This window comes from Jaculus jaculus, chromosome 23, assembly GCF_020740685.1.
Source record: "Jaculus jaculus isolate mJacJac1 chromosome 23, mJacJac1.mat.Y.cur, whole genome shotgun sequence".
Taxonomy (NCBI): domain Eukaryota; kingdom Metazoa; phylum Chordata; class Mammalia; order Rodentia; family Dipodidae; genus Jaculus; species Jaculus jaculus.
The window spans coordinates 3090263-3105393 of NC_059124.1; the positions used below are offsets into that span (position 1 = coordinate 3090263).

The 15131-nt window shown below is 44.2% G+C and overlaps 2 protein-coding genes across 2 annotated transcripts; one reads left to right on the forward strand and one right to left on the reverse strand.

Annotated features, from left to right (window-relative positions):
• Nucleotides 1-3909: 3909 nt before the first annotated feature.
• Prb4 (proline rich protein BstNI subfamily 4) lies at nucleotides 3910-6730 on the reverse strand. The gene is made up of 2 exons (XM_045139775.1): nucleotides 6656-6730; nucleotides 3910-4244 (listed from the first exon to the last, which is right to left on the reverse strand). The coding sequence occupies exons 1-2, from the start codon at nucleotides 6717-6719 to the stop codon at nucleotides 3910-3912; spliced, it is 399 nt and encodes a 132-aa protein (XP_044995710.1). The 5' UTR covers nucleotides 6720-6730.
• A 343-nt stretch (nucleotides 6731-7073) lies between these two features.
• LOC123456465 (male-enhanced antigen 1-like) lies at nucleotides 7074-7459 on the forward strand. The gene has a single exon (XM_045139734.1). It carries the CDS (start codon nucleotides 7091-7093, stop codon nucleotides 7424-7426), a length of 336 nt encoding a protein of 111 aa, XP_044995669.1. The 5' UTR covers nucleotides 7074-7090; the 3' UTR covers nucleotides 7427-7459.
• Nucleotides 7460-15131: the final 7672 nt, after the last annotated feature.

Here is a 15131-nt window from a genome sequence, read left to right on the forward strand (position 1 = left end):
AGTTAGACCCTACCTTGAAAAAAAACAACAAAAAATAAATAAATAAAGATTAAGTTGTGAACTACTTAATTTCTTATATATTCTTTATTATTATTGTGTCTTTGATACAAAATAATGATGATTTCAGCCCTACTGTTTTATATCACAGTTATGTTTTCAATTGACTGTTTTGTTTTTCTTATTTTCTATTTAGAACTATCACATATAAACACGTTGCAAATTGGTCATATTTCCGTTGGCTTATACTCCTATGTTACCACTGTTCTGCACCCATTACACTAAAGGCCATCGTCAAGGGGTTATTGGTATTCAGTGTAGGGTCATGAGTGCACCAGTCAGTCTCTGAGGGGACAATGCCTCACAGTACACTCTCCCACCCTGTGCCTCTTTCATTCCTTCTGCCTCCATTCCCTAATGTCCCCACAGCCTGGGATGAAGGGTTTTAGGCCTTCTTTAGTGTAGAGCTCTCAGCAGCCTCCAATTTCTACTTTGATAAATTTTGGCTTTGCTGAGTGTCTACCAGCATCTCCCTGCGGAGGTTCTCCGGCCAGCAGTGAGGGCAGCACTCATGTTTAATCTGCCTCTCCCTCCATGATGATTCCTGGGCTGTGGAGGAAGGGACAAGGACGACTCATCTTGTGCTAGGCATGAGGCTATGTTTTCTGATGATCTTTGCTCTTGGCTCTACCAGTATGTGACACCATCTGTACAAGCAGACTCTGTCACAAACAGTGAGAGCAGCAAAGATAAAAGGGGACAGACATTTAGAAGAGTTTTTCTTGGACATAAACTCTCTTTTTAATCATAGAACAGTAGAAGCTTCCCTCTAAGACCTGACCTTCTGACTTGGTTCACAGGAGCAGGCCTGAATTCCTTCTTACTGAGTGGACCTCATATAAAATCAGAGAGGTGGGCTACAGTGATGGCTTAGCAGTTAAGGCTTTTGCCTGCAAAGTCTAAGGACCCAGTTTCCATTCGCCAGATAGCACATAAGCCAGATGCACAAGGTGGCACCTGAGTCTGGAGTTCATTTGCAGAGGCTGAAGGCGCTGGCTCATCCATTCACTCTCTATCTGCCTCTGTCTCTCTCTCACTCTCTCAAATAAAACAAAATAAGAAGTTTTAATCTCAGAGAGGCATTGATTTCACCTAAACTATATGCCACTATTACACAGTGAAGCATCTTGCCTGGCTGGTTGACTTTGTACCTTTTAGGAGCCACTGCTTGTACACTTGTGGTGACATTTATCACCAGCAACTGGCATCATGCTTTTCGGCACTATGAGAGTAGCGAGCAGGAAGTTGGCTTCTGTCACAGTGTCAGTTGACCTCTCCAGGTCTTCATAGCAAACCACGTGGTGTCTTGAGGACTCGGGTCTTTCCATTCAGTTACAGAGGGTCCAGGTGCCTGGCCACAGCCTGTATTGTTAGGGGTTTCATGGACTTCCCTGACCACAATACTCTATGGCCTTGGGATTCATGAGCAACTGCCTAAAGTTTTGTTTATTTTTAAAATTATATGGTGAGAGAGATGGCTCAGCAGTGAGTATGCTTGCTTGAAAAGCTTAATGGCCTGGGTTTGAGTCCCCATCACCCATGTAAAGCCAGGTGCTCAAAGTGGCACACATGTTTGGAATTTACTTGCATTGGCTAGAGGCTCTGGAAGCACCCATACATTCATTCTCTCTCTGTCTCTGTCCCCTCTGTCCCTCCCACTTTCCTTACAAATGAATACACATGCTGGGCAAGGTAGCACACACCTTTAACTGCAGCACTAGAGAGACAGATGTAGGAGGGTCTCTATAAATCTGAGGCCAGCCACAAATGTCAGAATAACAGCCACGCTAGTCCAAGGTAGAGGGAGACTCTCTTTAGCAAAACAATTGCATGTGTATAGATAGATAGATAGATACATGTATGTATATATACATATGTAGATATAAGTACTGATAGATAGGTAGATGATAGATGGATGTATATACATGTACATAGATAGATAGATGTATATATATAGATGTATATATGCATGCATACAGATAGATATATAGATAGACAGACAGACAGACAGATAGATATATCGATAATACATTTTTTTTTTTTTGGTTTTTTGAGGTAGGGTCTCACTCTAGCCCAGGCTGACCTGGAATTCACTATGGAGCCTCAGGGTGGCCTCGAACTCACAGCAATACTAATACCTCTGCCTCCCGAGTGCTAGGATTAAAGGTGTGCGCCACCACGCCTGGCACGATGATATATTCTATTTGCAAGCAGATATCTAGAGAAGGATAGAGAAGGAGAACTCTGTTCATATAGCCCTACTTGGGGTGTTTCCCGCAGTGATTCACCTCCTTAATTTCTCTCATGAGCAAGGGACTCCTGAGGGGGTCCTTATGCATTTTTTCCATAGAAATCAAAGTTTATGGAGCTAATGATAGTGCAGTGGAATGTTCTTATGTGGTATGTGATGTGTGGTGAGGATGGAGAGCTTTCTGGAAGAATCCATGGAAGGAGACCTTGGATGCTGTGACGTGGTGCCCACGGACCTGGAGTCCCCGTGTCTCCCACACCCAGAACGAGAGGCAGCAGTGAGCGAGTACATGCTAAGGGTTTATTGGGATATTGAAGGTACAGTTGTGAGCACACTGCTCCACGCACATGAGCTCCGGAAGGACAAGATCTTCTCAATCCTTTTCTGAAACAACAACAAAAGTAAAGCCGTTAGCCAAACACACAGTGAACAAAGCTAAAGCAAGTGTAATGACACCATGGCACCTGAGATCTTATCTCTCTTAGAAAGAGGTGGAAGTTGTCTCAGAAACATGTTCGTCACATGAGCACCATGCAGACCCGCCTGCCTCTAAACACTGCTGTCCTTCTTGGCAAATCAGACTGTGTTTCTCAGAGGATGTTTAAGAGAATTAAGGTTGGTCTGGGACAGGAGTGGAGAGGTGGGTTGAGATGTGACTTTAAATTCAGCTTGGCCTGTTCTGGTGTGCCAGTGTCTTGTTTAGCTTGGGCTAATCGGAAATTGTTGCTTATTGAACAGTAAGTGCTGAGGGTCCTGGACAGCAGTGAGAGAAGGACTTAAGGTACCGCTGGGCAGGGCCTGGATGTGAGCTCCCTGCAGTGAGGAAGGCCTGGGAAAGGTGTGCTCAGAGGACAACTGAGGTGGAACACACTTGAGTATGAGCAACAAGGGACCAAAGTGGGCTCACCGAGAATCTTCACAGCACATGACAACCCAAAGAGGTAATCATTGTGAAAGGGGGAAATTGAGGATCAAGCTCTCAAATGAAGAATCACACTGTAGAGCTTCTGGAAAGCAAGGGTCTTCCTATACTGTCACAGAATATCTGAATATGGAGCCAGCCTGATGGCACACACCTATAATCCCATTATTTGGGAGATAGAGGTAGAGGATTGTTGTGAGTTTGAGGCCACCCTGAGAATACATAGGGAGTTCCAGGTCATGTGGGCTACAGTGAGACTCTACCTTGAAAAGGCTGCATATATATATATATATATATGGTATCTGAATATGAGCATTGGTAATGTGACCCAGGCCTGTGCCATTTCAGAATGGTTTTATTTTATTTACTTATTTTTGAATTTTCAAAGGAGAGCTACGCTCTAGCACAGAATGACCTGGAATTCACCATGTAGCCTCATGCTGGTCTTGAACTCACAGAGATCCTTCTATCTCTGCCACCAGAGTCCTGGGATTAAAGCCATGCATGGTTCACCACACCCGGCTCTGTATGGTTTTAGGTAATTGAATTTTGTACTTTAGTTTGAGAAGTGTACAAGTGATAGACTTCATGTTGAGTACTATGACCACACCTGTTACAAACATCCAGCTTACCTGGAAGATTGGAAGACCGGGAGGTACTCACCATGCACTCAATGGGCTCATGGGTTCCCCAATCTGAGTCCAAGAGCTCTAGGTTGCCATGGTTGATCTTGAAACCACCGGTGCCATCTTTTTGCTGGCCCCCGCCAAAAATGAGGTATCCTGAGAAATCCTCCAACTAGGGGTGGAGCATGCTCATTTCCAGGAAGATACTGAGTGTGTTCCTGGGGCTGGCCTTCTTTGGGGGACATTTCTGGGTTGTCCTCAGGAGGGGGTACAGGAGGAAGCTCCTCTTCTTCCTGTGGAGGGGCCTGTGGGGCATCATCAGCGGGTGGTGGGGCAGGGACTTCCTGAGGCTGCTGGGCATCAGGGCTCAGGCTTTGGTCCTGGGGCTCTGGGGAAGTAGAGGCAGAAAGGAAGAACACAGGGACAGAGGACTTTCTATTTCCACTCCCCGTCCTCTTCACACAGCCCCCTCTCCCATCTCCTGTCTGCCAGCTGCCCTGTCCCTGTTTCCTGCCTCTCTTCATTCTCAGATTACGCTCTTCAGTGACATGGAAACGCACGGGTGTGCAATGCTGGCTGAAGGCTATGACCTTATTAGGCAAAAATAAGCTTCAGAGCACCCCACTTTTCTCCCAAGAGGTATCAAAGTGAGAATCCAGCAGCACAGAGGGAGCATGAAGAAAGGGCAGAGGTGGTGTCATTTGCACTTCAGGAACCTGTATTAACTGTCCGCCTGTGAGTTCAACACAGAGTCCTGGAGCCAGGAATGGTTGTGCCTGCCATTAATCCCAGCATTCAGGAGGCTGAGGAAGTAGGATCACAGTGAGTTCGAGGCAAGCCTGAGAATGCATAGTGAATTCCAGGTCAGCCTGAGCAAGAGTGAGACCCTACCTCCAAAAACCAAAGATAAAAAGAAGCAAAAGCTTGAGCCATGGGATGAAATTAGAGGTAGTTTTTCATCCACTTAGTTATGCATAGTGGAGAAATACCAAGGGGGCTGGAGAGATGGTGCAGATGTTTCAGCACCTGCATGCAAAGCCTAACCACGCAGGTTGAATTCCCCAGTCCCCATGTAAAGCCAGGTGCCCAAAATGAAGCCTGCATCTGAAGTTCCTCTGTAGCACTTGGAGGCCCTGGCATGCACATTCTTTCTCTCTCTTTTCCTCTCTCTGTCTCCCCCCACCCTCTCTCTCTCTCTCTCTCTCTCTCTCTCTCTCTCAGACTTGGTGGCACATTCCTTTAATCATAGCAGTCTGAAGGCTGAGGTAGGAGGGTCCCTGTGAGACTGAGGCCAGTCTGATTTTAAATAGTCAATTCTAGGGTAGCCTAGGCTGGAGTGAAACCCTACCTCAGAACAAAACAAACCAAAACACACATACAAACAAACTAACTAAAAAGAAATAATAAGAATTTAAGAAAGGAAAAAAGATTGCTTATATTCTATTCACCCTATATTGAGAACAGTGTTTATTTTTCTTTTTAATCAAAGATAGTTTCATGGTTAAATTGAGAGGCATAGAGAAAATGACACAAACAAGGATTTTTCTACATCTTCCCATGAAGCCGCCTAAGTATAAAGATAAATGCCGGGCAGAGAGAAGAGAGGAGACCTCCATCATTGTCTGTGAGGAGCCTGCATCAGGAGACTGTCCACTTCAGCCTCCTCTCTCAATGGTCATTCCTGTGTGGGCAACAGACAGACTTCTCACTCTGCTTTGACTCTTCTCATCTCTGTTGTTCATTTGGACAGACCTGGTCCTGCCCAACACCAAGGGTGGGAAGTGGGAAGTATGCCTTTATGTAAAGTAATCTCTATTCAGTCCTTATACTAAACATCACGACAGGTCAGTGAGCCACAGTCAGATGAGCAGAGATGAAGGACTGCGAACCAGACCTCACATTCTACTGCTAGGGAAGAGTGTTTAGTGGCCACCTCTAAGGAACAAAGCACAGGAGGGAGTGAGACATGTGGTCAGGCTTTCAGGGCTCACCAACACTCTCAAGGTCACTGTGACTTTGACGTAGTAGCAGAGCATCTTTTTAGGGAGCTCACCAGTCAGTCTTTGACACCTTTGTGTCAGGGAAGAAACTACAAGGATATGCTAGGGTTTCCTGTGCAGAATGTCACCCATCTGCTGTAAGTATACAATTACTTTCATCTTTCTGGGTGTGTATCGTACAAGCTTCTTTGATTCCTAAGCAGAAGACATATTTCCACAAAATTTTCCCACTTTCTCCAAAACAGCCTTTGTGTTCTGGAGACAGAATTCTAGGGTACACATTTTTACAACGTCTCAGAGGCTTTCCCGTAGCTCATGCAGATACTGAACGAGGGCGTGATCTAAGCCTGTCCCATGGGGAGTGATATTGCTATGATCGCAGAGACAGTTACTCTGACGTGTCTCTCAAGCAGCAGTGTGCATGTGCATGTGCCTCTGTCATCGGCCTGACATCCCCTCTAGTGTAAGGCCAGCGGCACCAAGTGATTACCACTCTGATTGTGGTAATGTCCTGTCAAATGCGCTTCCTTTGGCCAATAAGGCCATCTTCCTGGGCACTCTGACCACACATCGGATCTTCCACACCTGCAAAATGAACCTCTTCTTCTTCTGGCTAAGAATTCTGGAGTTACAATTGTATCTTAAATAGTAAGGCTGGGGTCCCTACTCAGGACACAACTGCTATTCCCCTTGTCACAGGAAGTCCTCAGGAAAGACTTTCTTACCTTGTTCCCTCCTCCTCCTCCTCTGTGACATCTCCTCAGCCCAAGCAGAACCCCCACCCACCACTGGCTTTTACCTTCATTTGCGCTCTGAGCAGAGCTCAGGGCCAGCAAGGCCGCAGTGAGCAGGACCACCAGCATCTTGAAGAAGTGTCTGCTATGGCTTCCAAGTCTGTTCCTGGGGAAGCCAGGCTGCTCTCTTTATAAGGAGGAGGACAATGATGCCATTGAACCACAACCGGCCCTCCTTGCATTTGACATATTGGGTGATTTGTGTTGCTCATTTCTCTTTGGGACTTTAGCCCAGCAGGATGGGGTGGGGACATGGTTGTCATGGTGTCATTTCTAAAAGGTCTTGACTTGGGCCTCATTGTTAAAGGCATACCATCTATCAAATTGGCACAGACAATAGTATTAATTGTCATTGTTTTTATATCAGGCTAGTTGATTATATTATGATCAGGCAAGATTGTTCCTGTAGGAGCCCCGCCGGAAGTGAAGCCCGTGCCCGGATGGCAACAGTAGTTCTAGGGGGAGACACCATGGGCCCTGAACGGATCTTCCCCAACCACACGGAGGAACTGGGGCCACATCAGGGCCCTACAGAAGGAACTGGGGATTGGAGCAGCGAAGAACCTGAGGAAGAGCAGGAAGAAACAGGGGCAGGCCCCGCGGGCTACTCCTACCAGCCCCTCAATCAAGATCGTGAACAGGAGGAGGTGGAATTGGCACCAGTGGCTGAGGGAGAAGATGTAGTTGCTGACATCCAAGACCGGATCCAGGCCCTGGGGCTTCACTTGCCAGACCCACCACTAGAGAGTGAAGATGAAGAGGAGGAGGGGTTGTAGCACTAAGCAGCCACAGCTCTATTCCCATGGACCCAGAGACAGAGAGAATAAAAGGCAAAGAAAATGGACATGACAGGAACTCTAGCCACTGTAAATGAACTCCAGATGCATGCATCACTTGGTACATCTTGGGTACTAGGGAACCAAATTCAGGACCTTAGGCTTTGCAGGCTAGCCCCCCTTTCCCGCTCAGCTGACTTTCCACCATGTTAACTATAATTCACTGGTATAGGTGTGGCTCTTGCGCACATTTCTAATGCATTAGGACACCAGTACAACGTGAGGTAACTGAAGGTCCATACCAGCCAGCTTCAGCTCTACAAAGACTTTCCAAGCCTATAGCATCTGCTTCTCATCAGTCGCTACATTGATGTAGCTCAGATGACTTCAGCCTTCTATTTTTTTGAATATCATGTTGGTGATGAGGGGAAAAGAGGTCAAAGAACAATCATAAGATTTCCACTGTAGAGCCATATGTCTAGATGGAATGTGGACTTTCATGTGTGTGAGACTTTTGCAACAATCCCCCTTGTTTAGCATGCTCCATCTCACTGACCTTGGGCAGCCTTTCCTGCAGGAAATATTATTCCCTGCCTCTTTATCTAATTGACCACATTATACATGTGATGAAGCTGGCCCTCTACGTCAGCCTTAACATTACATTTTTGTTGTTTTCCCACACTCTCCATCATTTTCCTTGTGTAAAATAATATTTTATTTATTTATTTGAAGGAGGGAAAGAAATAGAAAGACTAAGACAAAGACAGAGAAAAAGAGAGAATGGGTATGGCCTCTAGCCACAACTTGACCTTCTCATGCATGCACCACTTTGTGCATCTAGCTTTATGTGGGAACTGGCAAATTGAACCTGGGTTTTTAGGCACTAGAGGCAAGTTCTGAACCCCTGAGCCATCTCTCCAACCACTGTTAGTTGGCTTTCTGTGCCACTGCATCAGATTGGTCTTCAATACATAGGGATTTCTGTGAAATAGTCTGATTTCTTATTCCCCACTCACCTTCAAGAAATATCTGTTGCTCTACAGCTACCTGATCTTCAACAAAGGGACCAAAATTACTCACTGCAGAGAAGATAGCATCTTCAACATTTGGTGCTTGAGAAATTGGATAATCACATGTAGAAGACAGAAATTAGGCTTACTTCTCTCACCCAGCACCAAAGGCAAATCTAAATGAATTAATGACCACAATATAAGACATGAAACTCTAAAATAGCTACAGAAAAAAAAAAACCAAAAAAACAAAAACAGAGAGAATACTCCAGGATATAGACACAGGGAAAGATTTCTTGAATAATCCCCAGTGGCCATGGAGATGAGATCAACACCCCACCACCAAGACCTCATGAAACTGAAACACTACTGTACAGACAAGCAAATTATCAGCTGAGTCAGTTTACATTCTCTAGAATGGAAGAGAATATTCACGAGATATACTTCTGACATGTCTTAGTATCTGCAATCTATAAAGAACACAAAAAATTAAACAAGGGATGGAGAGTTGGTTAGCAATTAAGATTTTTGCCTGCAAAGCCAAAGGACCTAGCTGTGCTTCCCTAGTATCCATGGAGAGACAGATGCACGGAGAAGCACATGTGTCTGGAGTGTTTACAGAGGCTGAAGGCCTTGCTATGCCCACTCTCTCTGTCTGTCTTCTTTCTGTCTCTCCCACTTGAAAATCAATACATAAAACATTAAAGGAATTATTGCTGGCATAGTTCTTTACTCCCAGCACCTGGGAGGCAGAGGTGGAGGATCTCTGTTCGTCGGAGGCCACCCTGACATGACATGGTAAAGTCCAGGACAGCCTGAGCTAGAGGGAGACTCACCTTGGATATACAAGATCAGCAAACAACAACAACAAAATTCCCTCTTCTGTTCCTTGTACTGAATGGATATTCCCTCTATTTTCCCTTCATTTAGTCTTCTGAGGTTAAAACTCTCCATGCTTCCTTCCTTTCATGTTTACCTTTAAACATATGATCACAAGTTATTGTGATTCCAAAGAGTCCTCTTTCAGAAATTTCTTTGGTTTTGTGGCTGCTGATATTTGAACTGCTCTATCCAGCAGTGTCTGTGCATCCTTCCCTGGGAAGCACTAAGGAATTCAATTTAAGCAGCTGCCTCTTATTCCATTACACACAGGGGCATCGCTGGGTGTTCAGTTTGCTACGGGGCGATGGAGACAGGGCAGTTGGAGGGACATGTGGATTGACGCCTTATCTAAAAGGAAACGACTTGGTCCTAAGCTGCCCAGCATCTACTCTGGCTCTTTCTGACGTGGTCAGATATTGACAAGGGGGCCTCCTCACTAACCCAGACAGTCACAGATAATGTGCCCCTTGCAGGGTGACCAGAAACATGAATTTTCCCTTCATATATTATAGATATATCCTGAATAAGGATGTTTCAGCAGTTGTCAATGTCAGTGGGTTTGTGAATAGTGGAAAAGCAGCACACTTCTCTGTGGACTGTGTGTCTCACAGGAGTCAGACAGCAGGGGCTGCGTCCTGGCAAGTCGCTCTGTTCATTGCACGACTGTCTCTGGCTTCTCCAGTGCTCAAGGTGAAAGGTACTTGTGTTAATAGTCCTGATTAGATGGCATGTGACAGACATGCCTTTACCAGTTGGGGAAGGAAGAGGGGTCAAGGAGGAGACCCAGACAGCCTTGCTCCTTTGTGTGGACTGTGACAGAAGCGGCCATCCTGGTGGAAGTCAGCCTTGACCTTGTGTTGCTGGTCCTGAAAGACAGCATGTGATTCTGCTCAATGTCAAGAGGCTCCAGCCATTTCCCTTGACCTGGCAGTGTCCCCAAGGAGTGAAGAGATCATTGTGTCATGAAAGAAAAATGTCACATCTAACTCACTGGGAACATCCCAAACAGGTGAGGTTGGAGAGCTGACTGGAGAGACAGTGAGTGAGAACTGTGGGGTTAAATCGGTGTACTGCTTGCAGCTCTACATTAGGCTCCATGAAGTATGTTTTTCTGTTTAAGTTGTATAGAATTTTTAAAATTAGTATAATTTGGCCTAAAGACTTGGCTGGGAGGTTAAGGTGCTTGCCTGCAAAGCCTAATGTCCCAGATTGGATCCCCAGAGCCCATGTAAGGCAGACTCCCATACTACCACATGTATCTAGAGTTTCTTTGCAGTGGCTGGAGGCTCATGTACCCATTCTCTCTCTTTCTATCACTTACTTTCTGTCCCTCATGGATAAATAAATATTAAAAAATTAGTACAATTGGTAATTAGTTTCCTTTTTATGTTGTCACATCACACATGTACTTTTTTTTTTAGTTTTTCTTGAGGCAGGGTTTCACTCTGGATCCAGCCTGACCTGGAGTTCACTATGAAGTCTCAGTGTGGCCTCAAACTCACAGGGATCCTCCTACTTCTGCCTCAGTAGAAGTGTTTCTCTTGGGTTCCCACACTGCAGTACCACATGGCGAAGAGAAAACAACCTATCCTAAGGCCAAACCAGAAATACAAGTACAGTAGTAAAGAATTAAAACAAAAAACTAAACCATAAGTGCTCATATAAAAGATGCTGGTAAAGGTGTGCTGTTGGCCTTGAGGGATGGCTTAGTCGTTTAGTGGTTTGCATGCAAAGCCAAGGACCCAGGTTCGATTCCCCAGGGCCCATGTTAGTCAGATGCACAGGGCAGCTCAAGTGTCTGCAGTTCTTTAGCACTGGCTGGAGGCCCTGATGCACCCATTTTTTTCTCTCTCTCTTGCTCTCTTTCTGTCATTTCATAGAAATAAAATATCTTTTAAAAAGGTGTGATGTCACACTGTATTATTTATTGCTTTGTATGCTGAGACAGGAGAGTCATGAGGAGTTCAAGCCCCACTGAGCTAATGAGAACAGCTTTCCATCAAAGAAAAAGAGTATGTTTTCTCAAATATTTTTTATTACTGTTTTTATTAACTATATATTTCACATGGAGACATCATATATTGGGGCCCTATTTTCTCTTGTCTATGCCCCCATTCCCTCTTTTTCCTCTTCCCTGCCCCCATTCAGTTGGGGACACTCCTCAGTGGGGTTGCAGGTTTTTCCAATGAGGTTGTGGGTTATGCATTGGAGGAGCAGCAATCATCACTGAAGTAGACATAGAAGAATATTTTTGAGTTAATAAGATAAATTGCCAGAATGGAGAGATGGCTTAGCAGTTAAGGCTCTTGCCAGCAAACCTAAGGACCTATGTTCAATTACCCATGGACCCACATAAGCCAGATGCACAAGGTGGTGCATGAGTCTGGAGTTTGTTTGCAGTGGCTGGAGGCCCTGGTTTCTCTCTATGTCTCAAATAAATAACATAATAATAAATAAAATATTCATAAGAAGATAAATTGCCTTGTATATTATTTTCTGTCAAAACCTACATGAATTCCAGAACTTTTATATGATACTGTCTACATGAATAAAAGTCTCTTCAAAATATAGCACAACCAAAGTCTAAATGAAAAGTTAGAGAGGGTTATTTCAAAGAAGAAAGATCAGGAGTATGAGATGATCTCTGACACCCAGCAAGTTTGAATCCAGCCTGGGCTTCATGAGACCCTGTCTCACAAAAGAAGAAAGAATTGCAAATGATATTTATTAAGTATGTCAACGTTATAATAAGATGAAAAAAATATATGTCAGTTGTGTAAATGTTTGTTCTGTGCCATTATGGTTTTCTGTGTGTGGGGGAGCATGTGTATTATGACTTAGTTAAAAGATCTTGGACTACTGGGATAATTGAATATCAATGAGATTGATTAAAAACAACGGGGACTTTAAAAGTTGGATGAATGCATTGCATTTTACAACATCTATGGTTATCAGGTTATGGGGGCAGGGGGTGGAATGTAGTGGTTTGATTCAGGTGTCCCTATAAACTCAGGTGTTCTCAATGTTAGGTCTCCAGCTGATGGCAAGTTGGAAATTAAAGCCTCCTGGAGGCCATGTATTGTTGGGGGTGGGATTATGGCTGTTACAACCAGCTTTGCCTTGCCTGTGTTTGGCACACTCTCCTGTTCATATTGTCTACCTGATGTTGGCCAATGGGTGATGTCCACCCTCTGCTCATGCCATCGTTTTCCCCTACTATTATGGAGCTTCCCTTTGAGTCTGTAAGCCAAAATAAACCTATCCCACCCCACCATATGTAGATAGATAGAAAGATAATATCCACATATATGTCAGTGGAAAGAGGTAATTAAATAAAATAGAAGAAGAAGGAGGGAAAATAATGCTAGTAAGGCTCAAAGACCAAGAGAAAAATATAATTATGAACAACAGAAGGGACCAAAGTAAAATTAAATAAATATAAAGGGGAGAAATTTGAGAGCATGAAGGAATTTTACAAATAAAATCAATTGAAAATATATATTTTTAAATAGTATCTCCCAACATAAGTGTGTTTGACACACATCTGCCATGGTTCTGGTCTGACAAATCAATGAAGAAAGACCAGGAGGGCTGGAGAGATGGCATAATGGTTAAGGTACTTGCCTGTGAAGCCTAAGGACCCATGTCTAATTCGCCAAACCTCACTTAAGCAAGATGGGCAAGGGGAAGAAAGTACAAGATTGCACATGCCCACTAGATGGTGCACGTGTCTAGAGTCTGGTTACAGTGGCTGAGACCCTGGCATGCCAATTCTCTCTCTGTCTCTTGCTCATGATATCATTTAAAAAAAGGGAAAAAGGGCCAAGCGTGGTGGCACATGCCTTTAATTCCAGCACTCAGGAGACAGAGGTAGGAGGATCACCATGAGATCGTGACCACCCTGAGACTATATGGTGAATTCCATGTCAGCCTGAGCTAGAGTGAGACCCTATCATGAACCCCCCACCAAAAAAAAAAAAACAAAAAAAGAAAAACAAAGAAACCTCAAAACAGGGAAAAAAAGAAAAAGTAGTAAAGGATGGAAGAAACAAAGAACAAAAGAAAGGAAGAACAGGAAAGCAGGAGAGCCATGGAGCATACCCAGCAGAAGCTCTGGGCTGAGACTAGACTGTGATGTCATCAAAACGCCCTTGTTCTGAGCCTCCGTCACCCACTGTGCTCTAGAGAACAAAAAAGAGTCAAACACACGTGAGACTATGGCTCTGCTGATGAGATGTGTGTAACAAATGCTTCATGACTGTTTCTTCTGATCATTCATCTAGAGTGTGAGAGGCTGTTGGAACACACGAGGGTCTCAACTGTGATAACCAGAGATGTACAGGGCCATGAAAAGACTAAGGGATGGGGAGAGGAAGGGAAAAGGAAGGTCTCAAAGATTGGGGATCATGTTAATTCATTATATGGTTGTCTGGAATTTTTAATTTTATATATAAAGTAAGAATAAAAACTAAAAGTATGAGAACCATGGACAAGAGGGTTGGCTTGGTGGGCTGCAAAGCCTAAGGACCCAGGTTTGATCTCAAGAACCCACATGAGCCAGATGTACATGTGTCTGGAGTCAATCTGCAGTGGCTCGAGGCCATGAAGCACCATTCTCTCTATATCTATCTCATTCTCTCCAATAAATAAATAAGTAAATAAATAATTTAATTAAAAGATTGTGAGCCAGTGTGTTAATGTTGCATCTGGAAATTTGAAAGAAATATAACAAAAGTTTAATTCTCAGAGAGGATTATGTGACAATTTAATGTCTAAAATACCCCTAACCCTACCTTTAGTGGCAGAGTCTGGGAAGTGTCACTTAGGTTCAAATGAGGCTTTGCAGGGGGCTGGAATGTAATCTGAATGCCCTTAGGAGAGAAAGACTTTTGGTGCTGGAGAAATGGCTTAGAGGTTAAAGAGCGTGTCTGTGAAGCCTAAGGGCCCAGGTTTGATTTCCCAGCAGCCAAGGCAGCCACATGTACAAGGTGACACGTGCATCTGCAGTTCATTTTGAGCAGTGGCTGGAGGCTCGGGAATGTTCATTCTCTCCCTCCTTCTCTCTGTATTTCTCTCTCTCTCTCAAATAAATAAATACATAATACATTTTTAAAAAGAGAAAACAGGACATTTAAATGCAGAGACAAGGATATAGATGGACAGAGGAAGACACATTGGATGACACAGCAGAAAAAGCCCATGGGACATGAGGGGACAGGGCTCTGAAGAAACTGCACTGACTGCCTGTTAAACTCTGCACTTGGAGCTTCCAGCTAGGTTTTCTTTTCCCCACTTTTTCCTTGCAACCTCCATAAGTACAGACAATAACCCATGCTAATTCCCTCACACAACCCTTATTTTCCCTCTGCCAAATCCTTCTGCCTTTCTAACCAGTCTCTCTTCTCTCATGATGTCATTATCTTTTGCTTTTATTGGGAACATCTTGTGTGCACCTGGTGCCATGCCTGGTGAGGTGATCGAAGTTAAGGCCGCTTTGGATATGGAAGACAGCATTGTGAGCAGTTCTACCTTCCTTTGGCCCTTACAATCTTTCTACCCTGACCATTGGATGGTGTGATATAGGTGACGCACTTACTGCTGAACACACCACCTTCTTTACTTCTTGGCACTATACTGAGTTTCGAGGCACCCTGGTGGACATCACAATCTGAGAAGAGAAGCTTTTCTAGCCAAAAGTGTGAGAAGCATTAATTTATAGACATCAACGTAAGTCTTTAGAGAGCAGGTTGGTGGGCCTAATAGATCCACTTAGTCAGAGAAAAGGAGTCATTACTTTCTCATGGCTTATGACC

Coding starts and splice junctions, on each gene's coding strand:
- Prb4 (XM_045139775.1), bottom strand. CDS start 6,719: ATGCTGGTGGTCCTGCTCACTGCGGCCTTGCTGGCCCTGAGCTCTGCT. Junction 4,245..6,655: donor TGCTCAGAGCGCAAATGAAG/GTAAAAGCCAGT, acceptor CTACTTCCCCAG/AGCCCCAGGACCAAAGCCTG.
- LOC123456465 (XM_045139734.1), top strand. CDS start 7,091: ATGGCAACAGTAGTTCTAGGGGGAGACACCATGGGCCCTGAACGGATC.